We start from the raw sequence: 17998 nt of genomic DNA, 5'->3' as shown, positions 1-17998 counted from the left end.
TCCTATGACCCTGCTTCTAGTAGAAGCAACATACCTGATTTGGATCAATTTTGGACTAATTATTTTGACTGGACTAAGAAGCCCCAATACGAACCCATTCGTACTACTAAACCAAATTCAACTTTCGATACTAATTAACAAAGTTAGATCCCATAAGTCATCACTGTCTAACAGCGATTGGAGCAATTAAGGTTTAGCTTTATTTTGAGAAAAGAGAACAATGACCTAATTTATATGAATTATTTTAAGCTTAGAGACTTGGATTTTTATCTCAAAGTTCTCTCACTATTTTATTCAAATTGGTAGCCTCTACCTTCAATTCGAGAATTACTTTAATTTCCTAGTAGGTACTAGAATTCACATAGACTACACACAAGTCTGACTTTGGTCGGCCAACCCATCTGCATCTACGGGTAGGTTCATTAACCAATTATTTCTCCAAACAACTTCTAATAATTTAATTTTATCCCAAAAACCTAATCAATAGGTTTTGGCCTCCACTGTAAGGATCCGGTTAGGTCCAACCATTAACATGACCATACTTGGTGCATCTAACCAACGAATGATTAAGCCCAACTTTGGTTGGCTAACCTAACCACCATTAGAGAGATACTTTCAAGTCATCATATGATGAGTGATAATTCCATTAGTCAACAAACACCAAACCTTTGGGTCTGTAATGATTATTGAGTTAATGGACTCATTATCAAATACCTTAATGGGAGGCTATGACTCAGTTATCTCCATAACTTTATCATTTTAAGGATCTAATAATTTTAGAAGATTTAAAATTATTAGTGATTTAAGGATAGAAAGGACATGGACCAATTTGCTCCCACTGACTTCACCAAGTCCTCCCACTGACTTCTCAAGTCATTAACAAGGATTAGGATCAAATTTGATCTATGGGCACCTAGATCAGTCTCACTGAATGAAATCAAATTCACTGATTTTCTATGTGACATGGGTTAGCACGAATCAATGAGCAACCTAATCAAGACCTGATTAACCACATTGGCCAAGTAAGTATGATCGATGGGAGGGTCAGCCAAAGCTTGTCTTAGATACCATAAGAAATGGCCAGATAAGTGAGCTCCCAATTAAAAACCACTGGTCAGATTTATCTTAGACACCAACTGGTTTATCAGTTTTGATTTGGTCTACCTAAAGACTCGGGCTCAACCGCTGAGCCATGATTAGTGTCTATTTGTTAGATATATGGATCTTGATCAACTACAACTATTGAAGTGATCTATAGGAATGACCTAATCCTAATTAACTTTTAATTAGGTTTGATCAATTTCTTAACTTAGTCCATATTTAATCTAACCCTAGGTCTAACCCAGTTAATGATCTGATCAAAGCTAACCCGTTACCCTTTAATCCATGTTTTATGAAATTATCTTAGGATCTTTAAATCACAAACCTAAATCCTAAACAATCACTTAATTCTTTTAATTAAGTTCATGGCTGAGGGTTGGGGTTCAGCATTTCGAAAATTATTTTCAACTTGTGAAAGATTTAATACAATTTAGTGTTGTTTCACTAAATAGGTCGACTCATTTTAAAAATAAGTTGGCTTATTTTACTAATAAATACTAACAATTAAAAATAGTCAGAAAAATAATTGAGCCAACTTTTCAGTCAAGCTGGATTGCTGGTCGAGCTGGCCCGATAAGCAAACAGAACCTTCACAAGATCCTGTTCTTGGCTGATTTTAATCTATATATATTACATAAAATTTTATGAAATAAAATAGACCTAATCTAAAATATTCATGATAAAATTTATTTAAACTCTTTTAAATTTTCTAGATTGCAACGTACCAGGACAACCTTTGCACTGTAAGGGGTAAACCTTACAGCAGGACAACCTACAGTCTGTGCGATCATTATTTTATTTTTTAGATTTATTTTAATACAATCATGAACATGTTATAAAAGAACCTAGATGCTCTGATACTACTATTGAAAAAGATGCAGGGTTTCATGCATGAATTTCAAAATAATTTTGAAATATAACAAGCAGAATATGTAAATTAAATAATTTAATATACAAATGCATGTAATCAGATTATTAAACCCTAAAATTAAGACCTATAACATGTCATATTGTATTTATAAATCAAAAAATAAAAGCTTTGGTATTGATCAAATCAATACTCTAGATCTAAAATAGTTTTAGATCTAAAACCTAAATCACATCTAGATAAGAAAAGAGATCAGATCTCTTACCTTCATGGGGTTGAGAACTCCATGATTGATTTTTTTTGTTGCCTTTGAAGCCGCACATGTATCCAGTCTCTAAGGTGATCCACACGAGGCTACAACAAAATCGAAGGTTCGTCGAATGAAGATCCGCTCGAAGTGCTAGCTTCTTGCGGATCTCTTCGGATGGTTAATCTAAAAAATATTCTTCAGATCTCTTGAACATTCTAAGAGATGAAGAATATGAGGAGGAATGAGGGAGAAGTCAAACCCTTTGACCTTTTTAAAATAAAAAATAATATATAATAGAAAAAGATCCTAAGAGAAGATAGATCTTCTCTTTCAGTACATCAACAATTGATGTCCTGAGAATATCTCTATGCTAGGACATAAGGAGACCTTCTCCTCTAGATGTTTTTCATATTTTTAGATCTTATGATATCTAATTTTTTTTATAAAAAAATCTCATGATTTATGGAGAAGAAAGGTTCTAAAAGAAACCTCAAGAGAAGACCTTCTTTTCTTCTTTTTCTCTCATCAGAACATGATCAGATTATGTCCAAAATTAGATCACCATGCTCCAATTCATTGGAGCATAGATCCACCATGCCATCCCTCTTTCTCTCTTAGATTTTATCATATAAAAATATAAAATAAAGAGAGAATAATCTGAAAAGAAAATAACAAGAGAAAATAATCTTCTCTCTTACCTTTTTGTTTCTACAAGACATCAACTTTTGATCTCTTGATTGAAGACTCTCCTCCAAGAATATTGGCACCTCAAACCACCCATGCCATCCTCTTTCTCCTCTGGTTTTTCTATCAATAATCCAGTGATTTTTGACTCCTTATATTTATCATATGGGGTGGCAACTTTATATAAGGTAAACTAGGTCATAAGACCTAGTCTAACAAGGAGTCCATGGAGCGTCCAACTCTTGGACATCCCTTCCCTTATCTAATTCATGGAGAGCATGAAATCAAATAGAAAAGGGGTGACAAAATGAAAGGATAGGCTTGGAGGAAGTTGGTGCAAGAGAGGAGAGAAGAGTTCTTGTGAAGAGGGACTCTTTCAAAAAGGAAATAAATCTAAACCACTTTCCATATTGAACCAAATCAAATCTGATTCAAATCTCTAGAATAAGTGGTGTGAGATCACTTTTCTTAGATGTGGATATCATATAAAAAATATCTAGAATTAAATATGTGGCGTGGGCTTGGAGTTTCTTAGGTGGCGCAAGATAAGAGATGGAATCCTAGTCTAACTAGGATTTTTATGTAGACTAGGTCAAGCTCTTTGAATCCAATCCAAATTAATTACAACCTAATTAATGATGATCCTAGTCTAACTAAGAATTTAATTAAATCAGATTAAACTATATTTAATTCTGATTTAAATCCTAACTTAATTAGGAATTAGGTGCATATAAGTCCTAGTCGAACAGGGACTTGTTCTCCCTTGCAACTGGCTTATCCAATAAATCAATTAGACTTAATCTAATTAAATTTAAACTAATTTTAATTGAATCAAATTCAATTAGACTTGATCTCAGCTCAATTGATCAATCAGATTGAGCCAATTAACAATCCAATTACTAATCGATCCTCCTGCAACACTTACATTAGGTCAAACATCAATCACATTGATCGTTTAACCTTAGAATGATTCTCAATCATCGATTAACCATCTGATTAGGTTACAACCTCTTATGTGTATGACCTTATAAGTTTGAACCTAAGTCAGTGGCACAGAAACTAATTTCTGTACCAATCGAAGTAACCATCTAGCAATGGTTCCCGACGTCCAGATAGGTCGAATGTATGTAAAGCAATATTCTAAGAATCCTGACCCATGATTACCGTATAATTCATCTTTTTAACTAATAATACTCAAGATGACTTTAAATATACTATCAACACTCATATAAGTCATCTCTATTGTGTCTCAAAGTTTTGCAAATCTCGTGACTCCTCACGAGGATTACCCAGACCTAGATTTTGCTAAATTGAAACACAGAGACATTCTCTTCCTGAAGTTTATCAGGAGTGGTCAATCCCATCTTGACTCACACATCGACTTCACAAGTACTTGACTGTACTCACAAATCTTTCAAACCTATATTAAAAATACAGATAGTCTGGCACCAAAGTACAGTGAGTTGCTTGCAAGTCACCATGGTGATCTCAGATCGGAGGGACACTTATATCCATTGGCTTTAGCTAACTACTCTTGACAGTAGAGTATTACATTGGTCACGTTCAATGTAGATGTACTCCTACATCTCACCTGAATGCCATACCAGTGTTTCCACACCACTTGGTTACAAGGACAACCAACGTATATGGCATACAGCGACCTACACTTAATAAGTTATCGTCCTTGTTAATAACTTATCATTTGGTCATGAACAATTTAAAAACCATCCGATAAATCTTCCTTTATCGATTGATTATGGTTTAAGGACTTCATCATAATTTAGGAGTTCTTTTAAGGAAGATAGAACTTTTATGATGAACCTGCCAAATAACTATTATTATTAGATAATTCATATACTAATTTCAATCATCTACCACTTAGATGATTGGCTTTAGGACATATTTTCCAACATCAAAGGGCTTAACTAGAGATAATTCAGTGAGCTCTCATCCTAATCTATTGTCTTATAGGTCTATAGAGGCAGTCCACCTCGATGTTCTAGGATTGCTGGTAATTGATTAGTATTGTCTATAGGAATGAAAGAAGAAAAATCATGAAGCTTAGAAGGAATAACAACCTAAGAGCCATTTAGCTAAAGTCTAATGGCTCCCATATAACTTCCTAGGGTCTTAGTCCTCTCAACCAGATAAGAGACTACTGATGACAAGCAACCTAGCCTATTAGTTTGCTAGGTACAAGCTCTCATAGAGATGGTATATACTACAATAATAGGTTGCCCCTCATTTAGCAGTTTAGATTGGTAGGCAAGATGATTTGGCCCAAAACAATAGTCACCTCCATCCAAAAGGTCATGGAAGAGGTCAGAAGCAGAGCCTCTCCCCCTCTCCTTCCAGTGCTAGCTCTGATCCTGGGGATCTCTCTCCATATCGATTATGGAGAATCTCTAGGTGGAAGGTGGACCTCAAATGTAGAATCAAAATGAAAGGATAAAGTTGGAGACAATCTCAAGACAATGAATGAACCTCCTTTCACCAAATAAATTATGGAGGAGCCCTACTCGAGGAGTTCTAAGTATCCCAATTTGAGCACTATTATGGCACCACAAATCCGATAGATTATCTTGAGAGCTTCAAAGCCATCATATTGTGGCAAAGCACTTTGGGCTCAGGAAGGCTACTTGACTCTAGTACTCAAGCATCCAATCCAGCTCAATCTACTTCTTCAACCAACTTGGCCACCAATTCTCCAATCACTCCACAAATAGCAAAAGATGGAGAAAAGTCTCGACAAGCTTGTTCAATGTCGAGGAATTAGAAGTGCTCAAGTTTGACTACTCCATTGGAATAGGCACATTAATGAATGGGTTAAAGACTCATGCATTAGCTTCTCCTTAGAGAAGAGGCTTCCAAAGGATTTGGCCAAATTTCCAACTTGGATGGATAAGTACATAAATGCCATGTAAATTATTGCTGCCTTGAAGGAAGCAGTGGGAAAAGGAGGCCATAAGGGTAAAGACTATGAGAAGGATGATCGGATAAAAAAAACAACTGAGTAGAGAAATGCATTGTACCATCTTAGAGTCCATCATGTAATTTTAAGAGGTATAGTCCTTTCAATGCACCAAGAACCCAAATTTGATAGAGATCTAAGATCGAGACTATTTATGTTCTCTTTAAAGCAGCAAACCCCACCAAGAAGAGGGATATGGGCAAATATTGCCAATTCCATAAAAAATTAAGGGCATGATGCAAAGGGATGCCTTCAACTAAAAGATGAGATTAAAGCCCTTGCTTGATAAGGATATCTTGGATGGTGCATGAGTGATCACCAGAGCTCTAATCGAGATAGGCAAACTCTCGAAACGTGGGATGCTAATCAACCACTTATCGAGATGATAGCTACTACCTTTTGAAAACCTCCACTGAGGAGCTTGAGGACCTAAACATAATGATGGTAGAGCCCAACCAAGTTGGGAGCATCCATGCTAACTGATGGAACTCAAGAAGTTTTTACTCTAGCCAAGGTAGGATGTAAAAACTAGTAAAAAAATTCTATCTTTTTTATTGCTAATAAATAGTAGAATCATATTTCAACTTTCTCCCAAGGGGCTAGAACATTATAGGTCACACCAATTAATAGAAGTTAGCAACCTCAAAGTATCTCCTATCTAGAAAATCCTAGCTTAATCTAAGAGGCATATTTGGCTCGATCATCTGAATAGTTTGCCAACTTAAGGCCTATTGCCCCTTGAGGTACTAGCCAGTCTGCTAGCCCTCCTACTCATCCCCATGTATTCTCAATGTTCATTGATCCTAGAGATTCGAGCAGACCTACTAGCTTTTATACTCATCCTCATGTATTCTCAAGGCCCATTGGCCCTTGAGCATCAAGCAAGCTTCTACCCACCCCCCCTCCCCTCGAGGTTCAGTAGGCCCATTGGCCCTCACACTTGTTCTTGGTCAAGTATTCTCTTCTCATCAATGGCTTGCAAGGGATTATATTCTAGTCTAGCAAGGCAATCTCTAATTATTTCTTAAATGTGCCAATGAAATGCTTGCTAATCTCAGTCGACCATGTAATTCTAATGTTACATACTCAGAAGACATTTTAGCTTATAATTTCAGCTTATCTTACTATGGTCTTGCTTCATTTTGATCTTTTGGCTTTATGTTTCTCTCTCAACTAGTCTTTGAAGATACTATGACATTATGGTTTCACCTCAACATACTTAGCTAATCCTAAATATCTAAATTCTATTAACTACAGCTCTATTTCAACTTTTTGACCTTATTTGGCCGACCTTGGAGATTCATATTTTTAGCTAATCTATCCAACCTTGGTGTCCTTAGAATGTTCTCAAGAAAATCATCCAAACAAAGAGGTACGTATAAAAATTTTCTTTCATTGCATTAATACTGTAATTACATAGTAGGTCAAAAATAAAGCCAAATTACTATATTATAAAAGAAAGAATCAGACTGGCCGCACTCTGACTCTACAAGCCTAACAACTCAAGGAAGGATATCCAGCTCAGAAAATCATCCTTCACCTTGTTCTGAGCCTCCATGGTGGTGCCAAGAAGCATGGAGAGAGGGTCTACAAAATTCAATTGGTTAGGGCTTGATGGCTTCTCGACCTCACTTTCAGTATCCCACTTTCCAACCTCATCATTGTTGTCTCTATTTAAATCATGATTGTTGAAGTCTGCCAACAAAAAGAGCCTCGATAGCTAGCTTCAACACTCATTGAACCCCTCCATGAAGGATTTGATAGCAATGAGAGTGAGCTACACTTGGTAGCTTCCTAACCCCATGAACCTCTCCATTGCCTAAGAAAATTTCTTCTCAGCATGGGAGACATAGAGCCAAGTGACCTTGAGCTTTTCCTCCAAGCAGCCACAATGAGTAGCACTACTTGGGTCCAATCCTTCTCATCCATCAATACGCCCTTCGGGGATCCAAATTTGACCTTCGTTCGGTGGCCTTCTCCCTAACCTATTGTAAGGCTAGATGAAGCATTTCCATATGATTTTGGAGATGTTTTTACTGAGGATAGTCTATCTTACAAAAGTAAAAAAGTAAGAATCAATAGGAAGGCCAACTACCTAGAGGAAAAGAAAGGGAAAGAGTAGTAGAACCATTATCCAAAGTTGATTTGGAATGACTAATTAGGAAAATATGTTTTATAGGATTTCCTCTCATAGTAGTTGAAGGAGTGCTTAGAGCCTTCTCAAGCATGGTGGATTTGCAATGCGCAACCGTCCTCCTCTAAAGAATTCTAGATAGCCTAGATTGGTCCCCTCAATCATCTTCTCATCAAGATCGACAAATACATGTCACACCAATGTTACTCCAAATAATCAAACAATGCCTTCGGAGGTAGAGCATCATGACACATCCTAAAGGGACCCTACTTTGGAGTTAATGCCCTCATTAAAGTGGTATGGAGTTTAATAGATGGTTTACATCCTTCTCCTAAGTCAAAAAGATGTTTTGAACTTGAAAGTGGGAGAGCCACTATTATAGTATTTAATGACCAAGTTAATGTGGCATAAGGAGATTTGTCCAATGCATGACTCATATGGTGGCCCAACTATGTACAAAAACTCTTTAAGGTATTCTAGTTGGACCTTCTTTGTTAGGATGAGCAAACTTGAGATAGCCAATCTTCGAGGCCGATATCTCTAGTCTCAGCTCAGCTACTTATTGGAGCCAAGCAAAATCTTATTGCGAAGGAAACAGCTCGATCCCTTCACCTCAAATTTGCATGTGGCTTTTGCAATCTCATCCCATGCCAAGCTATTACAGCACATCCTCAAGGTTGTTATGCCATATCAATAATTTGTTATGGCATAACCCCAATTTTGTTGAGATACGATCTACTAAAGATGTCAGATCTTGGCTATAAAAATAAATCTAGGGACCCTCTACAAAATAGATAACACAAAAATCACATAGCCAAGGAGAATTTATCTCTCTATTCTTTCTTCCCTTGGTTTTTCTCTAAAATCTTCTCTTACTTAAGCATCAAAAGGCTTTACCAGAGCCAATTCGACAAGCTCTTATCTTTGTCTACTGTCTTGCAAGCCCATGAAGGTGGTCTGCATTAACATCTCAAAATTGGCAGCAACAAAAACTAAACCTAAGCATTAGCTAGAGGTGAGGCTGTAGGGTAGGCCTAATTTTTATAATCCCACATGATGTAGCAACAAAATTTTATGTATGATACATGCATTTCACATTGTTTGAGTGTCTTAATCTTACCCAGCATAGTGTTTTGAAGGAAGTTGGCCATCAAACCCGGGAAACTGCTTCACCTCTGCATTTTTTGGTGCCCCTTTGACAAGAGCCAACAAGGACAACACTAACACATAGCGTTGTATTTCAGAAATTGAAAAGCTTGGAAACTTGATGGTTATCATTCTTCTTCTCTCTTCTCTATGTACTTCTTCTTTTATTTTGTTTGAATATGGCCAAAGAGGAGCTAAGGAGGAGAAGAATTGATTTTTACATTTTTGTGGTGGCACTTGCTTTGCGAAACAACATGCCAATGGATGCATTAGCAGATGGTTGGATATACCCTAGGTTGTACACTCTAAAATTTCTAGTGAGATGGCTTTCCTTTCTTGGCTATATTGGTAATGCAAAATATTTATAGTGAATGGCTAATGCAATGCATGTATCCGAAAACTATGAATGCAACAAATCTACATTAATGGAACCAAAACTCCTTCTCATCAATTAGGTAGATGATTTCATTCATGTCTATATAAGGGTGGGTGCAATGAATTTGGATCATCTCCCTTCAAGGATGAACTGGAAAGCCCCAATTTTAAGTCATGGGCCATTTGTGATTCATGCAATGGCCTATGATGCAATGAGTCCATTGCATCACACAACGTGGACTCATTGCATCACACAACGTGCCATTTATATATGGTTCTCAATTTGCAGTGCACGGTAACCATTACATCATTGACCATCATGCAAATCATGAAAATAGAGAGGATCTTATATGGGGTGGAACAACTAGATTTGATTATGAGTTCTTGATAGAGTTCTTGTGAGAATTTCTTGCAAGAGAGCTTGAAAAGCATACTTATCTTGACAAAAATGGGTATCATGTAATTTTATAAATAAGAGTGGAAAAGGTTGACTCAACTTCAATTAGGTCATGATGTGTGCATGGAAGCAAAAGAGTTCACCTAACTTGAGAGCAGAAGAGTTTTGCTAAGGTCTCCTATTTGTGAAAGACAACTTTTAGTGCTTGCACCACTAAGGTAAACCAACCAGGACCAACAAAGCCTCTCTTATCCAAAATAAGAAATAGAGCTCTCTAATAATATAGCAAATAAAATATTGTGCTTTTTTTATATATCCATTTTCGTGATTTTACAATGATTTTAGGAGCAAGAAAATAAATTAACGACTACAAAGCAACAGTCTAAAAATAACTATGATTAAGGAATCAAACTAAACGTAAGAATAACTAGCAAGATACCTCACCTACTAATTTTCTCATTCCAACTAGAGTCACATCAGCCATCACACAAGCTTCCCACATGCCCATTGACATGTCACCATCTCATATCAAGCCTTTTGAAGTCATAGGAGAGGAAAAGGGACCTTTAAAGTTGCATAGAGGCTGCTAGGCCCAGAACTGTCATAACGGGAAAGCAAAAGGCTTCAAAATAACTATGATCAAAAAGAGGAGACACTACTAGAGAAAGAGATTTTATGGACTTAAATATGTCGATGCTTCACTCAGGCATTAGTAAATATTATTCTGTACAAGAAATTATCGACACTTTTTATAAGTGTCGTAATCTAATGGTGCTTAAGCATCATAAAATATTTTGGTTTCTTTTACAATGCTAATTCGTTTAGGCTTGCAAATGGCCAGGCATAAATGATGCTTCCAAGCATCATTGTAGGGAAAGAACAAGACTGCTAGCCCTAGTCTCTTCTCTTCATCCTCCGATCCCAGCTACTTTCTGTCGATTCCTCAAAACCTATCCTCCGAGCTCCTCCCATCCTCCGATCCACCTCCTCCAATTCCTCCTCATCCAATTCCACCTCTCCTCCACTCCTTTGATTCTACCTCTCCTCTTCTGATCCCGAATCCGATTGTCAGTCTTGCACTCCTCCACCATCACTACCATCATAGAACTTTGAGAGATTTGATTCTAAAAACCACAATCTCTTGAGCTTGATTTAGTGGTTGTTATTTTACTTTTATATATATATATATATATATATATATATATATATATGTGTGTGTGTGTGTGTGTGTGTGTGTGTGTGTGTGTGTGTGATTCAGGGAAGATCGATCGAGCATCTTGGAAGCCACTGCCACCATCAACTCTAATCGATCAAGGATCTTGGTAATAAGAAAATATTTTCCTTTTTTCTATTTTTATTTCATTCTTCTAAGAATAGATTGTGGTGTTATGTTAGAAGAATAATGGAGGGGGGGATATTAACAAAGGATTAAGAAATTTTTATTAATTTTGTATTGTAAATCCATTGATTATTGTTTATGTGCTTTCATCCCCTTTGGTTTTGCCACCTTTTAGTTGCCCAATTGTTCCGGATGATCGATGCACACAAATGAATGAGGCATGGAACTAACCCATTGTCACCAAACCATTTCTTTAGGTTGTGGAAAGGGAGAGATTTTTGTTGTGGATTCCTGAAGCCCGTAGTGCACTTGTTGGTGGGGTAAGGCACCAACATTAGTGGGTTTTCATGGGAACTAGTCCACGTTTAGAGAAAGGATTGTATATAATATATGCTCTTAGTGATACATTGCAGAAATATGAGAACTATAGTAAGTCTTCATTTCTTACTTCTTTTTATTCACATATAGAAATATATATAGTAAGCTTCATTCCATAAGGATATTTTCTCGCTGCATTGTGAACTACTATTTTCCGAAGGCAGCAACCCAAGGGGAGATGAATTGGGTGTTATAAAATTTAATACTTAGGTTAAAAACAATTTGTGTGTCCAAAAATAATTTAGATTGTGTGTATATGAAGTGATAAGTAGGAATTATAAAGATGCAGCAGAAATAAACTAAAGATAAAATAATAAATAGAAGAGAAAACAATCACAATCACAAATATAATAATTTTATAGTGATTTGGTGCTAAACTCAATACCTACATCTAACTATAGCCTTTTCAAAATTATAGTCTGATTATTTTTATAGGTTCATAATCCAATCCAGTTAGTTTTCATTAGCTCTCTAACCAAAATCTTATAGCTAATTATTTTTTTCTAGGCTCACAATCAATTATGATTGATTTTTTTGGAGATACCAATCAAAATCAACACAATATCCAATTTCTTAGGCTTGAACCAACTTCAAGTTTTTACATCTCAAAAACTTGTTACAAATAAAAAAATAAAAAAATATAAGAATAGAGTTAAGAATAAAAGAAACTCCTTTTGGAATTGAAGAAGTATAGATAGTTGAGAATTCAATGCTTGGATTTCTTCCTTGAATGCTTGAGAGCTTGAGGCATTAAACGTAACCTTTAATGCTTCTCCACAATGATAGCTGGCTGGAATTCAATTGCTTTTCCTCTCTTTCAGTCTAATTTAATATAGAAAGGACTGATATTAAAATATTCTTAATTTCCTTTTATTTTCTTCTTAATGTTCCTCACATTATCCTCTTGAATATTTACTCAATAAGCTCCTTTTCTTTTAAATTAAAATTATCCAAAGTTGGTTTCCTTGCTGAATTTCTCATATTTATTGATTGAAAAATATCTTTATTTAATGTTCTAGCAATGTGGAACAAGAAAATAACTATTTGGAATGATTTAGCCATTTTTCTAAATTTTTGAGAAACTAATCATTATTTTATCAATATTCTTTTAGTCGGCCCATCTAGATACTAAGTCGGCTCACCATAGCACTGAGTCGGCTAAGTGAAACATTAAGTCAGCTCTACAACAAATATTAATAATCCAGCATTCTGTCTTGCTTTGCTCAACTGAGATTGAGTCAACTCAGATCCTATCTTTGTCAACTCTCTTGAGAACTAGGTCGGCTCACTGAATTTCTAGATTAGCTCAGAAGATTTATTAAATTTTATTACTTTCTATGTTCATCTTCCTCTGAAACTGAGTTGGCTCTCTTCTTCACTAAGTCGGCTAAGCTTCAGACTGGGTTGACTAAGCTGATCACTAGATCGACTTAGAGAGTTATTCTGTATTTTGAAGGTTTTTGCCTTTCTTACCTTCTGATATTGGGTTAGCTTAGCTTCAGACTGGGTTGGCTCAGATGCATGCCAAGCATGCCACAAAAAGTTTAAGACAACATTTTTAGATCCAACATATTTCTAGGCTAGACTTACCATCTTAAACATAAATTATAGCTATTAACAGGTGCATCTAGACTAAAGTTATCCCTTCAAATCTTAGATATCTTTTGCTTTCAATTTTGAGGATTTTAAGTCTGAAAATCTAAATTTTCTTAAGGATATATCCTTTGGATTTTCTTGAGGACATTACTTTTGAGTTTTCTTGAGGGTGTAGCCTTTTGAGTAAAATGAGTAAGCATTTTGAGGAAGCCGATAACCATTCTCAAGCACTTCATTAGTAAACATAATTTGTACTCAAATACCTTTTGACATCATCAAAATCAATTCTTGGGCTAACAATTTCTTCATTGTTTATGATGATAAAATCTTTTTAGTACCACCTTTTATGCATTGAAAAACAATTTGAACTTTCAACATATAAGAGCTTTAGATATTCAAAAATTACTCCCCCTTTCGAAAATAAATTTTCAACATAAGCATGTCTAAAATTCTTACATTCAAAGGTTCATTTCTCCCCCTTTGTTATTCAAGTTAACATAATTTTATCTTATTTCTCATGTTGATATTATATGATTTACATAACAATTCTAATATAGTTTTCATTTTTATCTTATTCCATTATACATTATCCTTATTCTTATCTCTCCCTCTACCTCTATCTCTATCTTTATCTCTCTCTCTCTCTCTCTCTCTCTCTCTCTCTCTATCTCTATCTCCCCATTTTTTTCATTATCAAAAGCAAGGGACAACTTTGCAAGATATTCAACAAAATTGATTCAACAAATTAATGAATCATACAATCATAGCACATTTCAAGTATACAAATTCATTCATTCATATCACATTCAAATATCCAAACAAGATATTCATTGGAAGACAAGAAAAGTTTAGTATTGAAAAGCATAGAAAGATTTACATTATGAAGGGTGCATGTCCTTTACACAAAGTGATATAACTAGGATTAGGTAGAACAATCAAAAAGATTATCCCAAAAATATGATGCAGTGATGATAAACTAATAGAAACCAAGGGTATAACGAGAGTCAGAGGAGCTATCCACAAACTGAATAAATGGACTTCTTCTAGACCTAGAGGCCCTGGGATAAGGACAGCAAGTAGAGTAGGGTCGTCTAGTGGCTCTAGCAGGAGTAGGTCTAAAGGAAGAAGGGTTGAAGGCTGAGTTTGGAGTGGAGGCACTGCAAGAATAGCTTGTTCTTGAAGTCTTTGAATAACCTTCACATCCTCAATATTTGCAACCCTTTGGATCAGATTTTGAGTCAGCAAATATAGATTCACCATTCTAAATTCTAAGTTAGTCATTAGCCGATAGACTACAAAAATGTGTTCCTCTAAACCACTGCTAGTTTGAGTACCTCTTAGTTGAGTAGATTCCTTAGGAGTAGCCTGAGCATGAGATGTTTGACCTTCATCTAAACTTTTAGCCTTTCCTTTCCTTGTGGTTGCTTTTCTTTTTCAAATTTCTTCTATTTTCTCAAAGCCCATCCTTTCAAAGAATATTCATTATAAGTGTCAGAGTGGTGCAACTCTCTTTTTGGTTCGCTTGACAGATTAATACCAGTAAAATAAAAAATCAATGTAAAAGCCATTCCAAAGGTAAGTTACCTCTATCTTTGACAATGGCATCTTGCATTTGGTGAATCAGGAAATGAAGAGATTTAGGGGGTGCTCATAGACAACATGAAACATAAACTGAAGATCTCTGTTCGTGACATAATCAAATTCATCTACTTTGGGCATGAAAATCTTGCAAACAAAGCTATGTAGTAGTCTTATCTCCAAAGACAACTACTTCATAAACAGATCTCTATGCTATCGACATCGGTCCTTCCCAGTACATGCTTTAAAGCTTCTTTTTGGGAATATGCTGGGTTGGATGATTCATCAGCTGAGGGTATCCATAGAAGTTGCTAGAGAAATCTAGCAGTTACTCTCAGTTCTTTGCCCTTCACCTTTGAGATGGTACCATTTGGTTCTATATTGGCATTCTCATAGAACTCTAGGATGAGCTGAGGATAAACTACCTCATTTAGGGTACCAAAGAATTTCCATCCAAATTTTTTAAAAACTCAATCCAAAACAAATCCTTCTTCCAAAAAGAATCAGAGAACTATCCTTCCACCTGGAAATGGATCAGTTCATTAAAGATACCTTCTCTTAAGGTGGGAGAGTCTGCCCCTTTTGAGTTGTATCTTTGTGCTCTTTCTTTGGAGAACTTTGCTTAGGTTCCACTACAATAAGATTCAAGCAAGGTAATTTTTCCTTAGAAGTCTTTTGCTATTTGATTCGATGAGTGAGTCACTTAACCAGTGCCATATCCAAGCAAAATCCCATAGTGATTCCACAGATGAGGACAAGGAGTAGATGGTTTTGTGGGGTAGAGAGCTTTCAAAATGGGATTGTTTGAGGATAAAAGTGAAATAGTAAAAATGAAAGTCTAGGGCATCAGTTTAAAAGTTTTGGGTCCATACCTCTAAGTCAACTCTGATTATGAGTGAGTCAGCTCATATGTGGGTCGATGCAGTCTAAAGGTGAATCAGCTCAATCTAGCATAGTGGATGTTTTAGAAAATTTTCAAAAATTTTTAGAGATTTTGGCTTTTCATGAAATGAAGCATTCAAACATGTTAAAAGCATAATTTATCTCAAAATCAATTTAATGTGCAATAGAAATAAATCAAGGCAACCTATTTACTCATAGGATTCAATCAAAACCGAATCATTACATCAAATAAAATTTGTTAGGATAGACAAATATAACTAGATGGATCATAGATTTCTAACTCTTTTCTAATTGAACAAAACTTGTCTTCACTTAGAGATTTTGTGAAAATATCAATGATTTGATTATTTGTAGATATGAATTTAAATGTAATATCATTATTTTGAACATAATCCTTAATAAAATGATGTCTAATTATAATATGTTTTGATCTTGGATATTGAATTAGATTCTTAGTTAAATTTATGATACTTGTGTTATCACATCTGATTAGAATTTTACTACAAGTCATACCATGTCTTCTAATTTTGTTTGATCTTCAAAAATTGAGCACAATAACCTTCAGTCATAATGTATTCAACTTCAGCTATTGACAATGCCATTGAATTTTTTTCTTACTAAACCATGAGATCAAACTAACATCTAGAAATTGACATGTACCATTTGTATTTTTTCTATCTAACTTACATCTAGCAAAATCAGTGTTTGAATAACCAATTAAGTCTAAAGAAGATTATTTTGAAAACATATACCAGTATTTTGAGTATCAATAAAATATCTAAAAATTCTATTAACAGTCATTATATGTGATTTCTTAAGATTTGATTGATAGCAAACACACATACAAATACTGAACATAATATCTGGTCTACTAACAATTATGTAAAAGAGTAATCCAATTATATCTCTATATAGCTTTGGATCTACAACTTTACCCTTTAGATCTCGATCAAATTTACAATTTGAGCTCATGAGGGTGCCAATTTTTTTGACATTCTCCATACCAAATTTTTTTAAGATTTTCTTTATGTATTTACTTTGATTTATGAAGATGCTCTCATTTGTTTGCTTGATTTGGAGTCTGAAAAAGAAGGTTAGTTTATCTATCATGCTCATTTCAAACCCTCACTGTATTAACTTAGTAAATTTTTCACACAAAAATTTATTAGTAGCACCAAATATTATGTCATCTACATAAATCTAAATAATTAAAGGATTATTTGATTTTCTTTTGATAAAAAGATTGTGTCAATATTTTTTTTTAAAAATTATTTTTAAATAAGAATTTATTTAACCTATCATACCAAGCTCTTGATACTTATTTTAGTCCATATAATAGTTTATTTAATTAAAAAATATAATTTAAAAATTTATGATTTTTAAAATCTAGAGGTTGTTCCATGTATACTTTTCCTACAATATATCTATTTAAAAATATATTTTTATATCTATTTGAAAAAGTTTGAAATCTATGAAATATGTAAATGTTAAAAGTAATTTAATAAGCTCTAGTCTAGCAACTGGTGCAAGGACATTATCAAAATTAATTCCTTCCTCTAGATTGTAATCTTGTGCCACTAATCTAGCCTTATTTCTTATTACATTGTCTTTCTCATCTAATTTATTTCTAAAAACCTATTTGTACAAATTATCGGATGATTTTTAGATTTTTCTACTAAGTTTTAAATTTTATTTCTTTCAAATTGATTAAGTTCCTCTTGTATAGCTATTATCTAATTTAAATCTTTTCAGCTTCAAGTATTGATTTAGGTTCGACATACAAGATAAATCAACATTATTTAATGCATCTCTAAGAGAAGCTCTAGTTTTAATATCTTGAAATGGATCACATATAATAAGTTCTTTCGGATGACTATGAGCATACCTCCATTTTTTTAGTAAATCATGAGTACCTTATTGATTCATCGAAGGAAGCTCTTTCATCTCTTCAACTTCATCTTCTTCATCTTTCTCCTTATCTTCTTCTTTCACATATGAAAGAGGATTTTTCAAAATCATTTCTTTTATCTCTTTTTCAAGGGAACCTACATCATCATCTATATCTACTTCTCTTGATTTAAGAATATTAGTTTCATCAAATACAACATATATAGATTCTTCTATAACTAATGTTCTTTTATTAAGTACTCTATATATTTTACTGAATGATGAATACCCAAGAAAAATACCTTCATTAGATTTTTCATCAATTTTTTTAAATTTATCTTGATTATTTATCAAAATAAAACAATGGCAACCAAAAATTTTAATGTAAGAA

General features: G+C 34.5%; 1 protein-coding gene across 1 annotated transcript in view; it reads right to left on the bottom strand.

Moving 5' to 3' along the window:
• Nucleotides 1-9286, bottom strand: part of LOC105061309 (serine carboxypeptidase 1) — a 53031-nt gene extending 43745 nt beyond the window's left edge. The window contains 1 exon segment of the mRNA XM_073250844.1: nucleotides 9129-9286. Coding sequence (XP_073106945.1) covers nucleotides 9129-9286 — 158 coding nt within the window.
• Between the last annotated feature and the right edge of the window lie 8712 nt (nucleotides 9287-17998).

Source organism: Elaeis guineensis, chromosome 1 (assembly GCF_000442705.2).
Source record: "Elaeis guineensis isolate ETL-2024a chromosome 1, EG11, whole genome shotgun sequence".
Taxonomy (NCBI): Eukaryota; Viridiplantae; Streptophyta; class Magnoliopsida; order Arecales; family Arecaceae; genus Elaeis; species Elaeis guineensis.
Note: the sequence above shows the minus strand (reverse complement) of the source record. Positions and strands in the feature narration are given on the sequence as shown.